General features: G+C 43.7%; 1 protein-coding gene across 5 annotated transcripts in view; it reads left to right on the top strand.

The window, feature by feature from the left end:
• Positions 1–20,525, top strand: part of LOC129166804 (uncharacterized) — a 100,856-nt gene that overhangs the window by 26,821 nt on the left and 53,510 nt on the right. For 4 of the 5 annotated variants that reach the window (XM_070542502.1, XM_070542504.1, XM_070542503.1 and 1 more), the window contains exon 1: positions 1,699–6,943. In XM_070542502.1, coding sequence (XP_070398603.1) covers positions 2,429–3,208 — 780 coding nt within the window. In that variant the 5' untranslated portion in view covers positions 1,699–2,428 and the 3' untranslated portion in view covers positions 3,209–6,943. Of the gene's footprint in view, positions 1–1,698; positions 6,944–20,525 lie in introns of those variants that run through there. The other variant, XR_011515686.1, reaches the window with a different exon arrangement.

Consider the following 20,525-nt stretch of genomic DNA (forward strand, 5'->3'; position numbering starts at 1 on the left):
TAGTGGCTGAAGAAGCTGGAGCACAGCAGAGAGGGATGTGGGGAAGAGCTTAATGTTAAAATTCTTGATGTTTTTGTTTAAAACTTGATTAAAGGGCCAGCAGAGGAAAACAGCCTAAAGCCTGGAGCACACCAGAGGCGGACGCGCCATGGCTGTTTACAACATTGTGGAGTACTTTACAACAGTCATTACGGCGCGGAACGGCTTTACGGCGCAAACTGTCACGATGGTCGACTGGGTACGGGAGTTGAGCTTGGAAAAGATGTTTGATATCAGGATTATTCGGTAGAGAACTCTGATCAGGGGTTTCAATGAAACGATGACTGAGTGAAGAGCCGGTGCGGCGTCTTCCATATATAGGCTTGGGTGTGACTGGGATAATGCCGGGAGTTCCCGCGAGGAGCATGCTGGGAAATGTGGTCCAAGATGGAGGCCGGTTAGCTGGGAGAGGCCGGTCTGGGGGCTTGGGTTCTGACAGGACCCGCCGGTCCAGGGACGGCTCCAGAAGTCCCAGGGCGACCTCGGCGGTCCCAGAAGTCAGAGACAAGGGCAGGGTCCAAGATGGAGCGGGCCGGCTCCCAGGAGCGTTCCTCAGGGCCGTAGTCAGCCCAATCGACCAGATACTGCCAGCCCCGTCCCCTGCGGCGAGCGTCCAGGATGCATATGAGGGACCAGGACGGTGCCGGCGGAGGTGTTGGTGAGAGTAACGGGCGTTAGCTCGGGTTATGGAGGCCCGTGCCTTTATCCAGGAGTTCCTGCAGCGCCTCACCAGGGATTGAGCGGCCGGCACCGCAACTTCGGGTTCCTGGTGGGCAAAGACCGGGGGCTGGTAGCCATAGCAGTCTTCGAACGGGGACATCAGAGTGGCCGAGGAGGTGTGGAGATTGTGGGATAACTCAGCCCAGAGGAGGTATTTAGGCCACTGCGAGGGTTGGGCCGAGACAAAGCAGCGGAGGTACCGACCCAGTTGTTGGTTTGCCCGCTCCGTTTGGCCGTTGGTCTGCGGGTGATAGCCCGAAGATAGGCTGACTGATGCTCCCAACAGATGACAAAAAGCCCTCCAGAACCGGGCCGTGAACTGGGGACCACGGTCCGAGACCACGTCGACAGGAAATCCATGGAGACGCACCACATTCTCCAGGAACAACTCAGCTGTGCGTCGGGCCGAGGGGAGGCCCGGAAGGGCGATGAAGTGAACAGCCTTAGAAAACCGGTCAGTGACCGTCACGATGGTATTAAGGTCGTTGACTGGTGGGAGCCCTGTGACGAAGTCCAACCCCACATGGGACCAGGGGCGGCTGGGTACCGGAAGAGGTCTGAGGGTACCAACCGAGGCCTGGTTGGATGTCTTGGAGCGGGCGCAGACGTCACAGGCACTTGTATAATCCTTTACATCTCTCTCCATACGTGACCACCAGGGAGCTCGTTTGAGGAACCTAAGAGTCCGTGAGAAGCCCGCGTGGCCAGACAGGCGTGATGAGTGGGCCCAGGACAATGCCTCGCTGCGACAGGCCGTGGGGACGTAGAGCCGACCCGCGGGGGTCTCTGGAGGCGCGGGATCGTCTCGGAGGGCGTTTTGGATAGCCTCCTCCAGTGGCCACCTCAGGTGGGCCAAGAAACGGTGCTCGGGGAGGATAGGTGCCGGCTCGGACGTGGGCGTTGGATGTGTGAACTGGCGGGAAAGGGCGTCCGCCTTCTGGTTCTTCGTCCCTGGGCGGTAGGCGAGATGGAATTCATAGGGCTCAAAGAAGAGGGCCCAGCGGGCCTGGCGAGGATTGAGCTGCTTGGCTGATCTGATGTGAGTCAGGTTCTGGTGGTCCGTCCAGATGGTGAACGGCTGTGTGGTGCCCAGAAGCCACTGCCTCCATTCCTCCAATGCCCACTTTATGGCCAGCAGCTCGTGATCCCCTCCGCCGTACTTCTGCTGGGTGGTGGAAAACTTCCTGGAGAAGTAGGCGCAGGGATGAAGTCTGTCGTCGGGCCCGGCTTGGGACAAGATGGCACCGGCGCCAACATCCGAGGCGTCGACCTCGACCACAAAAGGGACTGCATGATCCGGATGGCGGAGGATAGGAGCCGACGTGAAACGGGCGACTAGGTATTGGAAGGCCCGAACGGCGTCTGGAGTCAGCCGGAACGGTTGGCTGGGAGGGCTTGGTCGGGTGAGAGAAGTGAGAGGTGCCACAATGGTGCTAAAGTCCTTAATAAAATGGCGGTAAAAGTTGCAGAAACCCAGAAAACTCTGCAGTTGTTTCAGGCTTGTCGGGAGGGGCCAATCTCTCACCGCCTGGACTTTCTGAGGATCCATGGTTAGTCCTTTATCCGAAATCATGTAGCCCAGGAATGATACGGACCGCTGGTGGAAGGAGCACTTCTCTGGCTTACAGAACAGGTTATTGTCCAGGAGCCGGGCTAGAACAGCGCGAACATGGTGGAGGTGTTCGGCCTCGGACTTGGAGTAGATCAGGATGTCATCCAGGTAGGCAAACACCCACCGTCCCAACATGTCGCGGAGGACATCGTTTATGAGGCGTTGAAAAACGGCGGGGCTATTGCACAGCCCAAAGGGCATGACCTGGTACTCCCAGTGACCGGTGGGTGTGATGAAAGCGGTCTTCCACTCATCTCCAGCTTTAATACGGACCAGATTGTAGGCGCTCCGGAGGTCCAGCTTGGTGAAGATCCGCGCCTGGGAGATGGCGTCCAGGGCAGATGTGAGGAGCGGCAGAGGATGACGGTCTTTGACTGTGATTTTGTTCAGACCTCGGTAATCGATACAGGGGCGGAGATCACCCTCCTTTTTCCTGACAAAGAAGAAGCCTGCGGCACCCGGGGAGGAGAAAGATCGAATGAAACCCTGCTGGAGGACCTGGTCAATATATTCCTCCATGGCTCTGGACTCGGCGGGAGAGAGAGAAAAAAGGCGCCCCCGGGGTGGACTGGTTCCTGGTTGCAGCTTGATTTCCATGTCGTACGGGCGGTGAGGCGGCAGTGTGGTGGCGCGCCGCTTGTCGAACACCGCAGCCAGGTCCCGGTAGGGCAGTGGCAGATTGGGCGGTGTTTGGCCAGTGTCACCATCCGGGCGGTCTGGCATGGATGTAGGAGGAGAGAGGTGGGCCTGGCACTGGATCCCCCATTCCAAAATGCGGCCCTGGGACCAGGAAATCCGGGGGTCGTGGAGACGGAGCCAGGGAAATCCCAGGATTAGAGGAGAGGAGGGAGCACATATGATCAGGAACTGGAGGGTCTCTCGGTGGCCTTGGACAATCATCTGGAGTGGCTGGGTTCGGTTTTGGATAGGATAGGGTTGGAGGGGCCTACCGTCCACCGAGGTCACAGGCACAACTCTCTCCAAGGGGGTCATGGGGATCCGTAGGCGCTTAGCCAGATCCATGTCCATAAAATTGTCAGCGGCCCCTGAGTCCAACAGCGCGTGCATCTGAAGTGAGGTCTCACCATGAAGGAGGGTAACATGAAGAAGGAGTCGATTTGAAGAGGCGGGGCTGAAGGTGACCCAGGCTGAGCGACCCCGATACTCAGTGGGTTCCTTCGTTTCCCAAACGTAATGGACAGTTCAGGCGTCTGTGGTGGGAGGAGCCACAATAGGCACAGAGACCCTCGTGCCACCGTCGCTGTCTCTCCTCTGGAGGAAGGTGGCCTAATTGCATGGGCTCATCAGTAGAAGCGGGTCCGGGAGCAGGCGTGGGGGAACGAGGAAGAGGTCCAGGCGCCCTGGATGGGCGAGTGAAGGGCTTGGGCCAAACCAGAACCCGCTGATCCATGCGCAGCGCCAAATCGACCACTTCATCCAGAGTCTGGGGCAGTTCCTTTCCCGCCATCTCATCACAGATGTAGGTCGCCAGTCCCTCCAAGAAGACAGCTCAGAGGGCAGAGTCATCCCACCGCAGCTTGGCGGAGATGGTGCGGAACTCAGACGCATAAGCGCACACCGTGCGCTCCCGCTGGCGGAGCTTTAGGAGTTGTGTTTCTGCTCCCACTTCGCTGCTGAGTGGAACAAAAGACTTTCTGAGGGTGGACACAAAAGCAGCATAGTCATTGCAAGCCGGTGATTTGGAATTATAAAGCGCAGCGGCCCACTCAGCCGCGCGTCCGGAGAGCAGGGAGGTGAGATGCGCCACCCGAGAGCGCGCAGTGGGGAAGCGCCCTGGCTGGCACTCAAACTGCATGTCGAGGGTGGCGAGCAGACCGTCTGGGCTCCCCGTCTCTCCGTTCCACCTCTCTGGGAGACTAAAGTGCGGCCCCTCTGTTGGTGGAGCGAGGGCTTGATGCTGGAGAGCATGGAGGGCTGTGGATAATTGTAGGATGAGATCGGTCTGGGAGTTTTGTTTGGTGTGGAGCCGATCGATCAGGGCGTGGAGCTGAATGAGTTCATTTTCCATTTGCTCCGTCTTTCTTTTCATGCGCTCGAACTCCGCTGGATCTACGGACTCAGTCATCCTGTCACGATGGTCGACTGGGTACGGGAGTTGAGCTTGGTAAAGATGTTTGATATCAGGATTATTCGGTAGAGAACTCTGATCAGGGGTTTCAATGAAACGATGACTGAGTGAAGAGCCGGTGCGGCGTCTTCCATATATAGGCTTGGGTGTGACTGGGAGAATGCCGGGAGTTCCCGCGAGGAGCATGCTGGGAAATGTGGTCCAAGATGGAGGCCGGTTAGCTGGGAGAGGCCGGTCTGGGGGCTTGGGTTCTGACACAAACACAGCTTCAGTTTTGATAACTTTAAAGTACGGTACTATTGATCTTAAAATATTCTAATAAATAGCGTACTTAACCATTTTTAATGAATTAGAGTCTCACAACACGACGGCAAGTCTGATCACGTATAAATAATAGAGTCACTTCCCGCTTCCTATTCTCAAGTCCAGCGTGATGTTGTGACTATCGCACAACTTTTCAAGAAGTGCTCTGCGCCTCCTGTGTGACCACTTGACTTCTCAAAACCGTAGGCGCAACGCTGAGCAACCCAGGTCTTAGGCTGTAAAGGGAAACAGAATTTATCTAGACCTCTGCAATAATTACTCATCTTTATTTGATAGTTTTGTTAAAACATTCTATTTCTCACAAGTTTTCAAAATCTTAACGTATATTTTTTTATTTTATTTGTTTCTGATTATAATCGGTCAGTCTGAATTTTTCATGCAGGCTGAACATGAAAAAGTCTCCTACACCTATCTGCATTGGCTTCTGATAGAAAATAAACGGTGAAATCCAGGATTTGAAAAGCCTGACAGATCTATGACACACTGTCACTTAACATTCATGGACTCACCCAAATTGACTCAAGACGGGGAAGGCTGTTGTTGGTTTAGCGTCCAGGAAACAGATGAAAATGTCTCAGCTGACTAAAGCTAACCTTTAGCATTACCAACTCCCCCACCTAGCAGAACTCCTCCAGGCTTGTGTTATCTGTGGAGATAAAACATCAACGTTGCAAAGCAAACAGTCGTGGTAGAGTCGCGTTGTTGCTGTTAGCCAATCAGAGGCGAGATGTCCAAATAGCAGTAAAAAAGACTCCAAATCCTGTCGTCTGAAGCTCTCCTCGGATGTGGTATTCTGCTATTTCCTGAAACAGGAGCATCTGAGCTTTTTATCCCCTGAGTATAACGTGCAAGTTAATCATTCCTATTAGAGACCACTGAAAATATACAAGTCACCCACACCTTTAATATTTTCATGTCTTTGGCAGATTAAATGACACATTCATTTCCTTTGATTGTGTTGCTTTAATCTCTACAATGTACAATCCATAGATCCTTGTCCAACTTCTGTTGTGCTGCCTGAACCTTTCAACATGAAATACTGGTTCCTGTGAACATTACAGTCTCATTATGAGATTGACTTGCTTTTGTCATGTAAACTTTGATGATGGATTATTTCCCAAATCTTCATGATGGCAAGAGTTAAATGTATCAGATTAATAGAGTACAGCATTAGCTGTTTTACCTTCAAATATCACCATCAAGAAGTTGCACTTTACTGTTAAAATCATTCATTCATTCGTTTGTTCGTTCATAATGTTGCAACTTAGCATGTTTGATTGTTAATAAAATGTTTGAGACCATCCATCCATCCGTGCCTCGGTTAATAAGCCATCCCTCTGAGGATTGTGGGAATGGAAAAACCCTTTAAGATTTGTGTTGCTTCACATGGGACACATATGGGGTCAGCTCATGGGTCACGTTCTCAGGCTGAAGCTCACAAGCTGTAGATGTGATGACCTTAGTGTGTTTCTTATGGCCTTTTTATATTTTAATGCCTAAAACCAACCAACTTTACTTTATATAACTGAAAATCAACACAAAAGATATGAGTGCTTTAAGGAGAAAAAGCAGTTTAGTTGGTGTGTGGTTGAGATTCTTTACTGTGTGTGTGTGTGTGTGTGTGTGTGTGTGTGTGTGTGTGTGTGTGTGTGTGTGGTGTGTGTGTGTGTGTGTGTGTGTGTGTATATAGCCTAGTTTAGAAGTTGGCCGGTCATCAGTAGAGCAGTGAAGGAAGTGGTGGTTACAAATGACTCAGCCAAGCCATGCGTTTCGTTTTTGCTCTCTCCGGTCTCTCTCAATGCTCTCCTCCTCCCCCATGACATCTGCTCTTCTCTCTGCATTCTATTCATTCATCTTTTCTCTTCTGGATCTTGACTGTCTTACTGTCATCTTTTTATTTCCCACCCCACATCTTTTCTCCCTTCTGATTGAACCAAGCCTCTGGGGGTTATCTCTGAGCATGTGTGTGTGTGTGTGTCTGTGTGTGTGTGTGTGTGTTTAGTTGTGTACTTGTGAAGTAAATGCAGAAAAATGTGTGTGGGATGATAGCAGGTTTCCTTCAGAGTGATTAAAACAGTCTTTCTCTCTCTTGTTTCCTCTTTTCCCTCTTAGTGTTCACTGAAAACCTGATGAAGAGGAGGACGAAGAGACACAAACTGGTGAGTAGGAGCAAGCTGGACTTTGTTTTTACTTTAATGTCAACTTCGTTTTAGAGTAAAGAAGGAATGCATTGACAGTAATACTTTTTAGACCACATTTAAATGTATGGACCATTGTAGGCACTCTGCTATGGCTCCAGCCATCTCTATTCTGATGTTCTATTCTATGAAGTGGACAATCCCATTCATTTTCACAGGACTATACATTTATCTAAAGTTTGGTGAGCTGAGCTCTTTGAGGAGCCACAGTAGTGCAGTGGTATTATTTATAAAACAATTAAACTGTTTTTCTTTTTTCACTCGGAACAAAAAGTTGCGCTAACACATAAAACGTAAATGTGACTTATAACAAAACACTTAAAAAGAAAAGACAACTGAAACTCTTAAGTGTAGATAACCATCAGAAGTGGACTGAAACTTTAAAAGCAACAGTTTGGGGCTTGTTAGCTAAACTTAGATTGTTCCAAACATTGTTTAAACTGTATTTGGATATTGGCTGGCGACCAACTGGTCCCAACGAGATGATTCCAACACTCTGGCCACATCTCGAAGGGCTGAAGTGAAAGTAGCAGTGTGAATCTCCTGGTGATGTCACAGCAGCAGCAGCCCTCAGATGGAAAAAGTAGATCAAAGAGAGCATTTAATTTGCTTTTATCTTTGTGAATGCAGAAGTGAATCTTTACGGCATGTTAGTGGGAGTTTAGCAGTCTGTACTGTTGCATGTTTTATCTGTGAACATCCTTAAAATACACTGAATGAGTCAAAAGCTGTTTTAAATGAGTTAGCTGTAACTTTTTTCATGTTTGTGCTTTTGTGTAGTTTTGTAACGACGTTCCATGCATGAATTGATGCACAGATGTTAAAGTCTCTGTAAATGATCTCTTGGCTCTTCTTGGTATTAGAGCGATACGGTGCATCCTCTAGCAGTTTTGCACCTCGGCGTCCTAATGCTGCAAACGTGTGATCGTTCGTCTGAACATGCAAATGTTTCTACTTCGCCAAAACACACACTTGCAAAATTTGTCTCATGATATCTTCAACTAGACAATTGCTAAGCTGGCTTCATCGTGAAACTGCGACAGTCTGAAATTTCACAAGCTCTGCAGTGATGTTTGCTAACCGTTCCAACAGGATGAACATAGTTTGATTTTGATGCTCAAAATTGTTTATGCGTCAACCAAGAAAATGGTTTCATTAATGGTGATATTGTGTTGAAATACTGTATTTTAGCCCAAACTGCCCTGCCAACATGCATAGGTAGGCCATATATGGATATATATGGACAAACCACATGGGTGCCATTAAGGTTTGTGTACGGTTTCCATGGTGGACCAACAGGGATTTGCCCACATAGATTCTAACAAGCTCAAATATGCGTTAAAACATCTGGGTCTCTCTGAAAACCCATGTAGGGCCTGTTAAAATCTATGTGGGTAAAAATGTATGTGGGCAAACCCCTGTGGGACCATCATGGAAACCAAAGAAAACCCTGTTGGCACCCATATGGTTTGCCCCCATACATCCATAGGAACGAGCTGAGTAAGTAGTGAGTTGAGCTGTAGCATTTTTAAGACCCATATGTGGAAGTACAAGTGTTGGGAGAGTTTAACACGTGGTTTAATATAGGAGAGCACGTGCACAACCTGAGTGGAAATGAGGTCACGCAGACACTGGAAAAGAAGAGAAGACTCTTTTAGCAAGGGAATCCTGATGATCGGCTGGGATCACTTGAACTCGTGACACTGAAGAATCGATGACAGAGAACTGGCAGAAGTGACGACCTCCCTTTATCCCGTCTTAGTTTGAGAGGGGCCTGATGCCAGTTTATTCTAGCTTCAGCTTTGCTACTATTAATGCCAAAATCCTCCCCAGGTTAGCCGCGGCAAATCCCGTTTTGCAAACGCGATGGTCCTGTAAAAACAGCTTGTGTGGTGGGTCTCCGATTGGAGGAGGTGTTGGCCGTGACAGCAATGCTGTAAACTGTCATGGCAAAATGGAAGAACTAACTTTAATATGACCTAAAGGTGATACCTTATTGGTTTGCTGTCAGTGCACTTATGCTCGCACCATTACTGCAATATGCCCTTTCTTATAAAACTAACTGTAGGAACTGATTTACTTGGTTCTTTTTTAACACAGAAAAAAATTGTTTTACCTTGTATTCTGATGTTTCCACCACTACTGTGGTCTTCTTCGGAGCTAGCCTCTGTTGGCGACATCACTTCCTTCTCTGTTTATCTGCGGGCAGCAGAGGACGGTGTCGCCCTCTGCTGCCCACGCTCTCCTCTCAGATGACACACTGTCATGTGTGATCCAATGTGTAGACCCCATCGTCTCTGTTCAAGGTTGCATGTCCATGTCTCCTTATTTCTGTGGCTTCCTTAATCCATCTTTTGCATTTTTGTTCAGTGTTTATGATCCTTGTTGTGTCCATGTTCATTATTGATTCTTCCTTGTACAGTAGTCGGTTACGGCTGACTTTATTGTGTTTTATGCTTCTTGTTTCACTGCTCTTGTGTGTCTTCGACTAGTTTGTTTCTCACACGCCATAGAAATAAGGAGACGTGGACACACAACCATGAACAGAGACGATGGGGTCTACACATTGGTTCACACATGTCATCCGAGAGGAGAGCGCGGGCAGCAGAGGGCGACACCGTCCTCTGCTGCCGGCGGATAAACAAGCTAACTTCCCTCTCTGAAGTTTACAGACTGACATCAATTCAATGCAGGTCAAGTTAGCATTCAAGCTAGGTGGGTGCGCTAATCCGACTGTGTCTGAGCCCCCCGTAGTACATGCTGAGAACTGGGACAGATTCTTGTTGATCGACCACTCCTTCTGGTGGATTCACAGCTCTACAGGTCAGCCCTCATATAGGCTCATGTAAATTATTAGTTTTGGTGTGGATGCCAGCGAAGGAACCTAGGTAGGAGAATTATAAAATGTGAAAGGTTACCTATTTTATATCCTACAACATTGCCAGATAGTCACGTTTAAGCATTTTAAAGAGACTTTAGAATTTTTAACCTACGTAGGCTACCACAGCTTTAAGTGAATCGAGATACTCGTCCACGTACTTTGTGCTGTAGTAATAGTAATAATAATCTAATAATTTGCCAAAGGATTTCTTTGTGTTTCTTTATGTTCAAATTATTGAGTAATCTTCATAATAACTATGTTTCAACACAACTGTAAACTATTAGCAACATTCGCTCATTCATTATGTAGTCCACTATCACAGCAGTCATGGCTGCAAGACACAGAGCTCTGGAGTGAACAAGTGAGCATTTGTTTACACCTTCAGTAGGACGGTGGGTTTTGGGCTGAGTGACCTTGTGCATTGTCGTAAAGAGCGGCTGCAAATGTAGGATTTCTAAAAAGCAGCAGACCGTTCATTCATTTCGAAACCAAAGTCACGGTGAAGTAGCTAAACCGCCGGTTAACACTTGTCAAAGAGAACAGCTGAGCCAGCAAAATGACCTCAGCTGATGCCATGACGTCACTGAAGTTTGTAACTGAAGAGGAAAACGATGCGACTGTTTGAAAGAGGCTCTTTAAAGGCAAAAAGTCCATCCTGAAATGAATGTTTTAGGCTTTATTTAAGGCACAAGACATGATTAACCCTGAATATTGAGAATGCACTAGCAACACATGATGACAGTTTATTTTATCCTTTTCAGAATAAAACCTCCAGCTGGTGGTGAAAAGAACTCTCTAAAGCTCACATCTTTGTTGCTCGTTGCACTTACAGCCACTGTTTTCATTCCAACACCTGAAATGCAGCGGCACTCTTCTACACACGTTCAAACACACACACACGCACGCCCACCAGTGCCAGCCTTGTTCCATCACGGCTCCCCCCGTTTACAGTAACCGTGTGTTTCTGTGGTCCTGCGTGAAGTGATGCTGTTAGTTTTGGTATCAAGCCCGAGGCTGAGCATCTCCACACCCAGAGATTTCGAGAGTAGAGCTGCGTGGGAGGCCTGACAGAGATGACTCAGCTCTGTCTGTTGCTGGGTAGAGAAGCTCCTAACTATCTCCCACCTCATTAAAAAAAAGAACAGAACAGAACAGAAAAAAATAGAAACCAAAAAATTTGACCAGGCAAGAAAAACCTTTATGCTCCTGTTTGACGGTTGTTTAAATGAATCACTCATAATTGAAAACGATCTATTCAAACACAAAACCGTAAGGATTAGCAGCTAAATGTAAACAGATGCACATGAATCCTGATTATTGAGTATTTTAGTGGAGAAACACCTAAACATACAGGTTAGGACTACTAATCTATGCCTTTACCGATTTTAATTCAACTTTGACTTTAATAAACTAACTTATCATCTCCATCAGCTTTCAGATAGTAGTTTTTCTTGTCTGTTTTTAGATTTTGGTTCTTTAAGCCATCCTTCGTGCTTCTGTCCTGGAGCTTTTATTTTTGTTTATTTTATTTTAATTGTTCAAAATGAATCAGGATAATGTTTGCTGGTTTAGAATTGAAAATAAAAACCGTCCATATTGTTGGTTGGCAGCAATAAAACTAACACATTTTACATTAAAACGCTTAAAATGTGTCTCAAATGATTCAGTTCGGTCATTATTATCGATTGAATCGAGATGATTTGTAAAATGTTTTTGGTTGAAGCTTCACAATGCTTTACTGATCTTTGTTAATACTGATTTGGCTGAATTACATCATCATTTTCACTGTATTGTTATGATATACTAAAGACAGCAAAGAGTTTGTTTTACCATCAAACTGTGTGAGTTGATTAGGCTAATTAATTAGGATTTTGATATTTACATAATTTGGGTCTTATTTCTTTCTGCTGAGTTGAGAGGAGTCATTTTAAATGTATGAAATAGGTTCTGTGTCATTTGGAGAATGAAAGCAGGAAAGCAGAAATTGACTTTGCACCTCATCTCCCTTGAGACACACTCACATCTGTCCTGGTTTTTTTTTTGTCAGCGTGGACAGAGATTTACGTTTTTCTGAGAATTCTAATAAAACCTTATACCTGCACCTATTTGTATCATGCCACAATCCTAGCTGCTGGTATTGTGAAACACAAAGCTATCATATTAATTTAGATCCATGCATTTACTTTGATATCCATCAGTTAATAAAATATCTTCCTTTCATGACAATTGAACAACTTTTTATGTGAGTTTGAGGCTCAAGTTTGTTCAAGTTCGCAGAAGTTTCCAACGCTAATGTGCATTTATTTTGCAATTTTAGAGTTATTGCAAAACAAAAGAGTTTAGAAGTAACTTAGTCGAGTTTTTGATTTAAGTGAATCAACTCCAACATGCCCAGAGTCATGTGTGCCTTGTGTGGGCTTTTACTCTAGACTGGGTTGCTGGCATCTTAAAACACAGCAGACCATATTAATTCATAGTTATACGACCGGCAGTGCACACACACACACACACACACACACACACACACACACACACACACACACACACACACACACACACACACACACACACACACACACACACACACACACACACACACCAATACATTATTCAAAGCAAAGTTGGATCTTGCATTAAAAACATTTTGAAATGTGAGAAAATGAAACCACACAACTTTAAACTGATCGTTCTCACACTTGAGTTGCAGCTGCTGCATATAGTGTGTGTGTGTGTGTGTGTGTGTGTGTGTGTGCGTGCGTGCGTGTGCGTGTGTGTGTGTGTGTGTGTGTGTGTGTGTGTGTGTGTGTGTATGTGAGAGCCTAGTACTGGTCTGAATCAAACTGGTTTTGCTTCGTCAGAACATGAAACCATGACATTGTCCTTAAAGGACCTTTTGATTTTAGAAATTCACAACTCACCAATGTCAAATCTCTCTGCCACACAAGTCTTGAGCTCCCATCTTCACCACAGGGACTCACTGGAACATTAGATTTGAGCTCCTTCTCTGACGATGCTTGAATGCAACCTGTTGTGTTTGTTTACGAGACTTCTGCCCTCAGCTGATGGTTAACCATTCATAACACTCGTACATGTTCCAATGAGTCTGCTCTTGGATCGATAAATGTCAGAACATCAAGGTGAAAACAGTAGTAGACCACCAGTGTGTGTGTGTGTGGGCGTGTGTGTTCTGTTGCACCTTTACTCATCACCACCAGTGATGTTGCCAGATACAGTAAACGTCTACGAGCGCTCTGCTCTTTACTCAGGAATTAGAGGAGGAACCACAAAAGACAAAGCATCTCTCGTCGTCTCATCTGTGGACTGTTTCTGTGTCTGGTTTAGATCTCTGTTTCTGCTAAATGACTAACGCCGTGCTGCGAGGGGAGTCATTTTCTGACTCTGATTTAGCGAGGTTACTGGGTTCAAGCAATATATTCAAATACTCACACTGTCAGTGTTGGGCTGCCTTGTAGAGCAGATTGATTTTCTGGGAGCTTTAATCGTTTTGTTAGTCTGTCATGTGAAAGAAGGAAGCATAAATGAGTGCCGTCAGCCTCTAGTGGCTTTTATGTGGAAATTTTTATTAAAGTTATGACAGAAACACATTTATCTGTTGTTTAGATGTGCTTTGAAGTGTTTACTTGCTAATTTTGAAATATGATCTCGACTAGCAGAAGCTAACTGTTAGCATTAGCCACTCCATCACAAAGCAGAACTCCTTTAGGCTAGTGGAGATAAAACATCAGCGTTGAAGAGAGAACTAAGGCAGTGAACGAGTTGTGGTGCTCTTAGCCAATCAGAGGTGAGATGTCAGAACTCCTTCAGGCTTGAGGTGTTTGTGGAGATAAAACATCGACATAAATATATGGACAATGAGTTTCCATAGGCTTCAATAACAAGTTTTTCTGCTAAAATGGGAGGTGGCCACCACCGCCATTTTGACCGTGTCACAGGTTCCGTCAAGCCCAGACAATTCCATAAAGGGGAAGAGAGGAGGAGCTGAGGGTGGGGCTGTAAGGCTGGGATCAACTGACGACACCCGGTCGAACTAGCTACAAGCTAACTTGAAGCTAACCCAAAGCTAATGCGGAGGTGGGAGCTAAGCTAACGGAGGTAGCAACCTAGCTACAACCGGAGTTAACTGTGCACAACACCAGAGCTTCTGAGTCAGAGATACGCCGGGCTGACCGCTGGGTAAAACCGGGTGGAACACAAGCCGGCAGCCGCACAGCAGACAAGCGCCGCTGCGATCTGAGATGTGCAGAGCTGCCGCTGGGGAGAACCGGGTGGAAAGGTTTCCATCCCAGAGCTCCACAAGCCGGCAGCCCGCGCAGCAGTCAGTAGCCGCGATCAGACAGAGATGTGCCGAGCTGCGCGGAGAAGTGGCGTATTTTGGCGGTTCTGTCTTGCCATAAGAACCAGCCGTCAGCCCGCGCAGCTAACAGAAGCCGCGATCAGACAGATACGCCGAGCTGCTGGGAGAACCAGCCGTCAGCCCGCGCGCAGCAAACAGAAGCCGCTATCAGACAGAGATGGACCGAGCTGCGGGGAGGGGATAAGGGTGGAAAACATCGGTCTCCCGAGAGCTCCACAAGCCGATAGTCGGAACCCAGCTCCACCAACATGTTATATTTCAACCCATTTTCTAAAGTGCAGCATTATGTTAAATGCACTGGGTTTTACCCTATTCATTTTAAATTTCTTGGTTAAACAGTACATGTTAAAATCTAAGCTCAGCTCGGCAGTGACCTAAAATACATAAATATAATTTTACTTACAGAAAAAAATGAAGTGGAGACTCCTTGGACACTCTATTAGTGCAATTAATGCCACAGCAAGTCATTTTGTCCAACAATTGCACAAAAAATATCCAAACAAGCATACACACACACACAGAGACTCAAAATCCCAGAACAGTTTCCAGGCCAGACCGAGGCTCTACTGAGGCCTTTCCATGGAGCTAGCTCTGTGGTCACGTGGGTCTTATGCTCATTAATTATACAGAATTTTAGGCTTTTGATACACTTAAACAGAAGAGTGAGAAACAAATTCACCCCCCTCAGAGTTGTCACGAGTGTAAACTAGATCATTTAAACAAAAAACATGTTTTGGTACCAGGCTGCAAACATGTTTACGGTATTTCTGCTGTGAAATTGGTATTTTTAACATGGGAGACAATGAGGATTTGCTCGCTTCTGACACCAGCCCCTAGTGGATGAGGGTGTAACTGCAATTTATTTCACTTTTGGGTTTGACTCCATTTCAGAGCTGCATTGTGGGGGCCTGAGATAAAACAATCGAGTCACAGAGCAAACGTAGTCAGTGGAAGAGTCACGCCGCTGTCCAAATATCAGGAAATGAGACACCAAATCCTGCTGTTTTCTCTGGTGCTCCTGTTCCAGGAACTAGAAGTGAGCCAGATTTGAGTTGAGCTAAACAGGATTTGAAGTCTTATTTCCTGATTCTTGAACATTCAGCCTCTGATTGGATAACAGCAATGTGACTCAACCACTGACGTTGATGTTTTATCTCCACAAATAACACAATCCTGGAGGAGTTCTGCTGTGTGGTGGTGTTGCTAATGCTAATGGTTAGCTTCTACTAGTCAAGATGCTCTCTGCTGTTTCCTGGACGCTATAAACCAACAACAGCCTTCTCAGTTGTGAGTCAAGATGGGTGATTCCGTGAATGACAGTGTGACATATATCTGTCAGGCTTTTCAAATCCTAAAGTTTCACTGTCTATTTTCTATCAGAAGCTAAAGCAGAGATATAATATTTTAAAAATGGGTTTTCAGTAAAGTACTGTTTTATTGCATAAAAAAATTATTAATGATCTCTAAAGTGATAAATTAATAACCAGTGTTGGGAAAGTTCGTTTAAAAAACGAACTAGTTCAAAGTTCAGTTCATACATTTTAAAATGAACTAGTTTGTTTCTTAGTTCATAATCATATATTCATATATTAATGTTCATATATTAATGTTGATGTTCATAATTTAAAAAATTTTGAGCAAAGTTCATTGTTCAAAAATGAACTAGTTCATAGTTCTTTTTTCTCATATATATATATATATATATATATATATATATATATATATATATATATATAAAACTTATTAAATAATTTTCCAAAAGTTGGCACCCGTTCAGTCCACACTCATACCCAGCTGCAGTTTTTACCCTAAGTTCTCAATAACATGAGGAAATCATTATTTGAACAGTTTTTTAATGGGAAATTATTAAACAGTCTTAGTAAGCAGGCTGAGGTAGCAAACTAAACATGTTAAAAGTGCAAAACATAAAAAAATGTATAATCTTTCAGTTAAGTCTCTTTTCAATTTTTCTGAATGAACTTTGACTCCTGCACACAGCTACTGCCTATGTTTTCCGCTTTTGCGAGTTCTACTTTTTATAAACTCAATGGTTAACAGGAGGTTTTTGCTAGGCTTTAGCTCCGGAAAAGCTCTGTGAAGATCTGGAGCTAGAATGGCGAAAGAACGCATTCACAAAGCCGTTCACACACGCCAGGACGAACGCACTCACTTTTACGTTCGTCAGGCAAACTACGAACGAGTTCAGTTCACGTTCACAAAAAAAAAAAGAACGCATTCACGAACAATCGTTCAATGAACACGTTCGGCACAACACTGTTAATAACGTATCTATAAACTGTTAATTAGCCATCTATATAGGGAGTCTTATTGTAAAGTGGCACCAAAATATCCATTATTATTTGTTTAAATCCTCTGATTTACAATTTACTTTTTTGCACAGTGGCATGCTGACTGAAAGCTAATAAAAAAATTGTTTAATGCCTTTTAAGTCAAACTTTTAGACAACATTTGTGAAATAAATCTACATAATTTCATCCTGCAATTTAGGACTTTTTCATAATTCTTAAGAGAAAATTTGAGTACTTCTATGGATCCAACATTAAATCGTAGTGACCTCATGAGCTCATTAAGGTAGAAAGTCACTCCTAAATTGCATCTGTTGCCGTGTCAAGCTGATATTTTGCTTTCAGAAACCTGTCATGTGCAACAAACTGAAACATTAAGAGGTATGCAGCATTAGTCACATAATCTGAGATATTTGTAGGAGTCCCAGTTTTGTTTTTCTGTTTCTTGTAACCTCTCTCTCAGTTCTTAGTGCCAAACCCTTAGAAACGACAAATTTTTAACCACACGGTTTCAGCTTCACGTCTGGGTCACCTTATTTCAGAGTGTTTGATGTCTGATGTCGACTGTTTCCACGGTTCTCCTCGAGCTGCAAACCAAAGACGGTAATGCTGGAGACATGAGGGTGTGTGGGGAGGACAGCAGGGCTCTGAGGGGGAGTTTAGTCATCCTTCTGGGAAATAACACAGGAGATTTAGTGGCCCAACAGGTGAACAGGATTTGTTTCCAATTTGTTCTGAGATTAGTTTAATGAATAATCTATAAATCCTGGAGGTTTATTATTTTTTTGCACAACTAACTTGTGTCAGTTTATCTCATCGATCCTTCATTATAAAGCAGAATCCCATCCCCTGATGCACATACGACCTATTTTAAGTCTGTGTCGGTCACCAGAGGGCAGATGGCTTATGCTGTGATGGTGTTTTTGTTTAAAAAAAGTTTCCTGGGTTTTCGTTGCTTTGATCACACAGAGAGCCGTCAGCTTTCCAGGAAACTCTGGCACTATTTGGCTCTTTCCACTTCGTCGCAGGTGTGTTTACCTGTCTGGGAGCAGCTCTCTTGTCTCAGAGCAGAAAATAAAAGAAAGAGAAACCAAAAAAAAACTCAAGATGACTGAGAAAGTCATGGATTTTATCATAAATGTTTGAGTTATACAAGAAAGGAAACAACACTAAGCTGCAAGGAACAAGGATGAAGATAAACAATGGTGTAAAATCTTTTCACCACTAGAGGGTGACTCATCTCCACAGAATAGATTATTTTCCTCTTCTTTTTCAGTTGACCTCTAAAAAAATCTCTGCGATGATTTTCTGGTAAACCTCCGTTCTAAAAACCTAGATGACCCCCATAGTTTTTAGTTATGAAGGTATCATTTAAAAATACAAACTTATTTCATTGTTTGGATTAAAATCGAAGCATTTATTCCAGATAATATCAGTAAAACACTGATAAATCACCAAAGCAGAGTTATGATTAGTTTGTGATGTTTTAAATTTCTAGTCATTTTGCTCATTTTATACGTTGATCGTGTTAAATATGTTGTAATAAAATCTTTGTAGACATCTTTTAAGTTTTATTTCATCATTTCGTCAGAACATTTCGTTTTCAAAGTGAAAATCGGGATTTTTGCGCAAATTCAACGTCCAAAAACATCAAACAAGCCGAAACTTTTTCAGAATTATTATAAATTTACTGTTTTCTCCCTTTTACATGTTGTCGTGTTTACTAGAACGTGTGCGTCGTTTCCAAGGAGACTACTTGGAAAAGTTAAATGTGACTTCACGAGGCAGTTTATGGATTATTTTTCACTGCTGATGGAAATCGGGGTATGATTTTGTCTAAAAAATCATTTTATTGCACAATCTGACAGATAACACGCGTTTCTGTAATTGCTCTTCCTTATCTAAGAAATGTCCGCATTGGACATCCGATGGCCTGGGAACGGAAAACGTCCCCAAAGCATTTTTAGAACTGGACAGAAACAAAGATGGAATAATTATCTCATTTTATGAGAGTCTGGTCTTTTATCATCTCGTATTTATTTCCTTTCTTGCAGATAAAACCTCGCGTTGCGTTTATTCCCTTTAGAATAAGCGCAGCGCTCGCTCTTGTCTCTCCAGAGCCGTTTTCCTTTTATTGTTTTCAGCAAAATCTTCAAAGCATCGCGTTTTACCAGGAGAACTACACACAATATTCACCATCCTACACAATGCAAACGAAAACATTAACAATAGTTTCATCATAATCTACATTTTTAACGAACCATCAGTGTTACTTTTTCGTTTAGAATTAGATTAAATTTTCATTTTGGCTCTCTTTTTTTTGCGAAAAGTTAAGAAATGACATGAGAACAAATATCCATGAGAGTGTGGTGTGACGTCACGTGTAAGCAGCCTGTAAACAACAAAGAACAACAAGAACAGATCACAAAAATGTCACGGCCTGATAAGCTTCCTGTGTGATGAGAAGGCACACGGTTGACATTTTGGGTTTGTTTTTCCCTTTCTCAGGTTCACACACACACACACACACACACACACACACACACACACACACACACACACACACACACACACACACACACACACACACACACACACACACAATAAAAATCTCTTTTTTAAAAATCAAATATTTTTCCATCTAAATAATTTTGGCACATGAACCCATATTGCTTTAAGGTGCTGACATTCAAATGTAAAGGAACAATTCTTTTCCACCATGTCATGCTTACTCTGACTGTAGAAATTAGACCAGGAAAATCTCAAAAGCAAAAGAAAAAAAAAGATATCCACTTGTGAAATAAAAGTCTGTGTCTGAGTCTCAATTTCTTTGAACTTAGAATATAAAGTTTCACATCGTTATTGTTGTGTGTTTGTGTGTTTCTGAGTCACTGCGGTTGAGTTGAAGACGATATTCACCCCTGATCTTTCCCATTTTAACTCGGCGTCAACTAGATATTAGAAATGTTAAAGGTCGAACCGCTGTGTGTGTGTGTGTGTGTATGTGTGTGTGTGTGTGTGTGTGGGAGTTGGACTGTTATTTTTGCATTCATTTGACTGCAGCCCCCGCTCACAGCTGCTTTAACTGACAATGAGCCTGTAATGTAATGGAGGCTAAATGAGGAACTACACACTCCAAACATTTAAAAACCACTTGAAGAAAATATTTTCCTATTAATATAAAGAATGTAAGATTGTAGAGAGCTTCCTTTAGTACACACAGCTATAAAATGTACAAATCTGAGGAAAAAGATAACAAAATCTATTAGAAGATTTAAAGATTTTAATGGAATAAATTAGACTTTGAAATGAAATATTTTATTTGAGATCTTTTCTGAACCCAAAGCGGAAGTTGAAAAAGCAGAATTTTAGATTTTAATTGACGGATTTCAGCTTTTATTATATTATTATTTATGATACTTTTGTTTACCTGATAGTAGTTTGTGCTTTAGATATTTATAAATCTATTAGAGCATACATATAATGGATATAAGATTTAGTTTAAATATTAATCAACTTTTTATTTATTTTAAAGAAAATCTCAAATATTAAAATGCTTAACATGAGATGTCTTTTTAAATTTTTTTTTTTTTTTGCTGTAAGAAATGATCTCACAGTTTAAAAAGTGTCTGTATTGGGTTTAAAATTTGTAATATCATTTTAATCTATCATTCTGTAAATCCGATGATTGCAGAGCTTCACATTATTGACTTTGTCCAATTAGACGTTGTCCAATTAGAAGATAATCTCAGCTGGCCTTGAAGAAGAGTTTCAGAGGAATAATCTGAAATTCATAACATGTTGATATTCTCTCACATGTCAAATGAAACTGCACATTGAGTTTTGTTCTTTCAGTGGAGCAGAATTCATCTTATTGGAGGAAAGTGTCGCCTCCTGTAAAACGTGTTGTTGTGGGCATCAAAGTCGAGCTGTTTTTGCTGTTGTGGTTATGAGCTACTTCGCTTTAATTGGGTTTTTGTT

This window comes from Nothobranchius furzeri, chromosome 12, assembly GCF_043380555.1.
Source record: "Nothobranchius furzeri strain GRZ-AD chromosome 12, NfurGRZ-RIMD1, whole genome shotgun sequence".
In the NCBI taxonomy this organism is placed as follows: domain Eukaryota; kingdom Metazoa; phylum Chordata; class Actinopteri; order Cyprinodontiformes; family Nothobranchiidae; genus Nothobranchius; species Nothobranchius furzeri.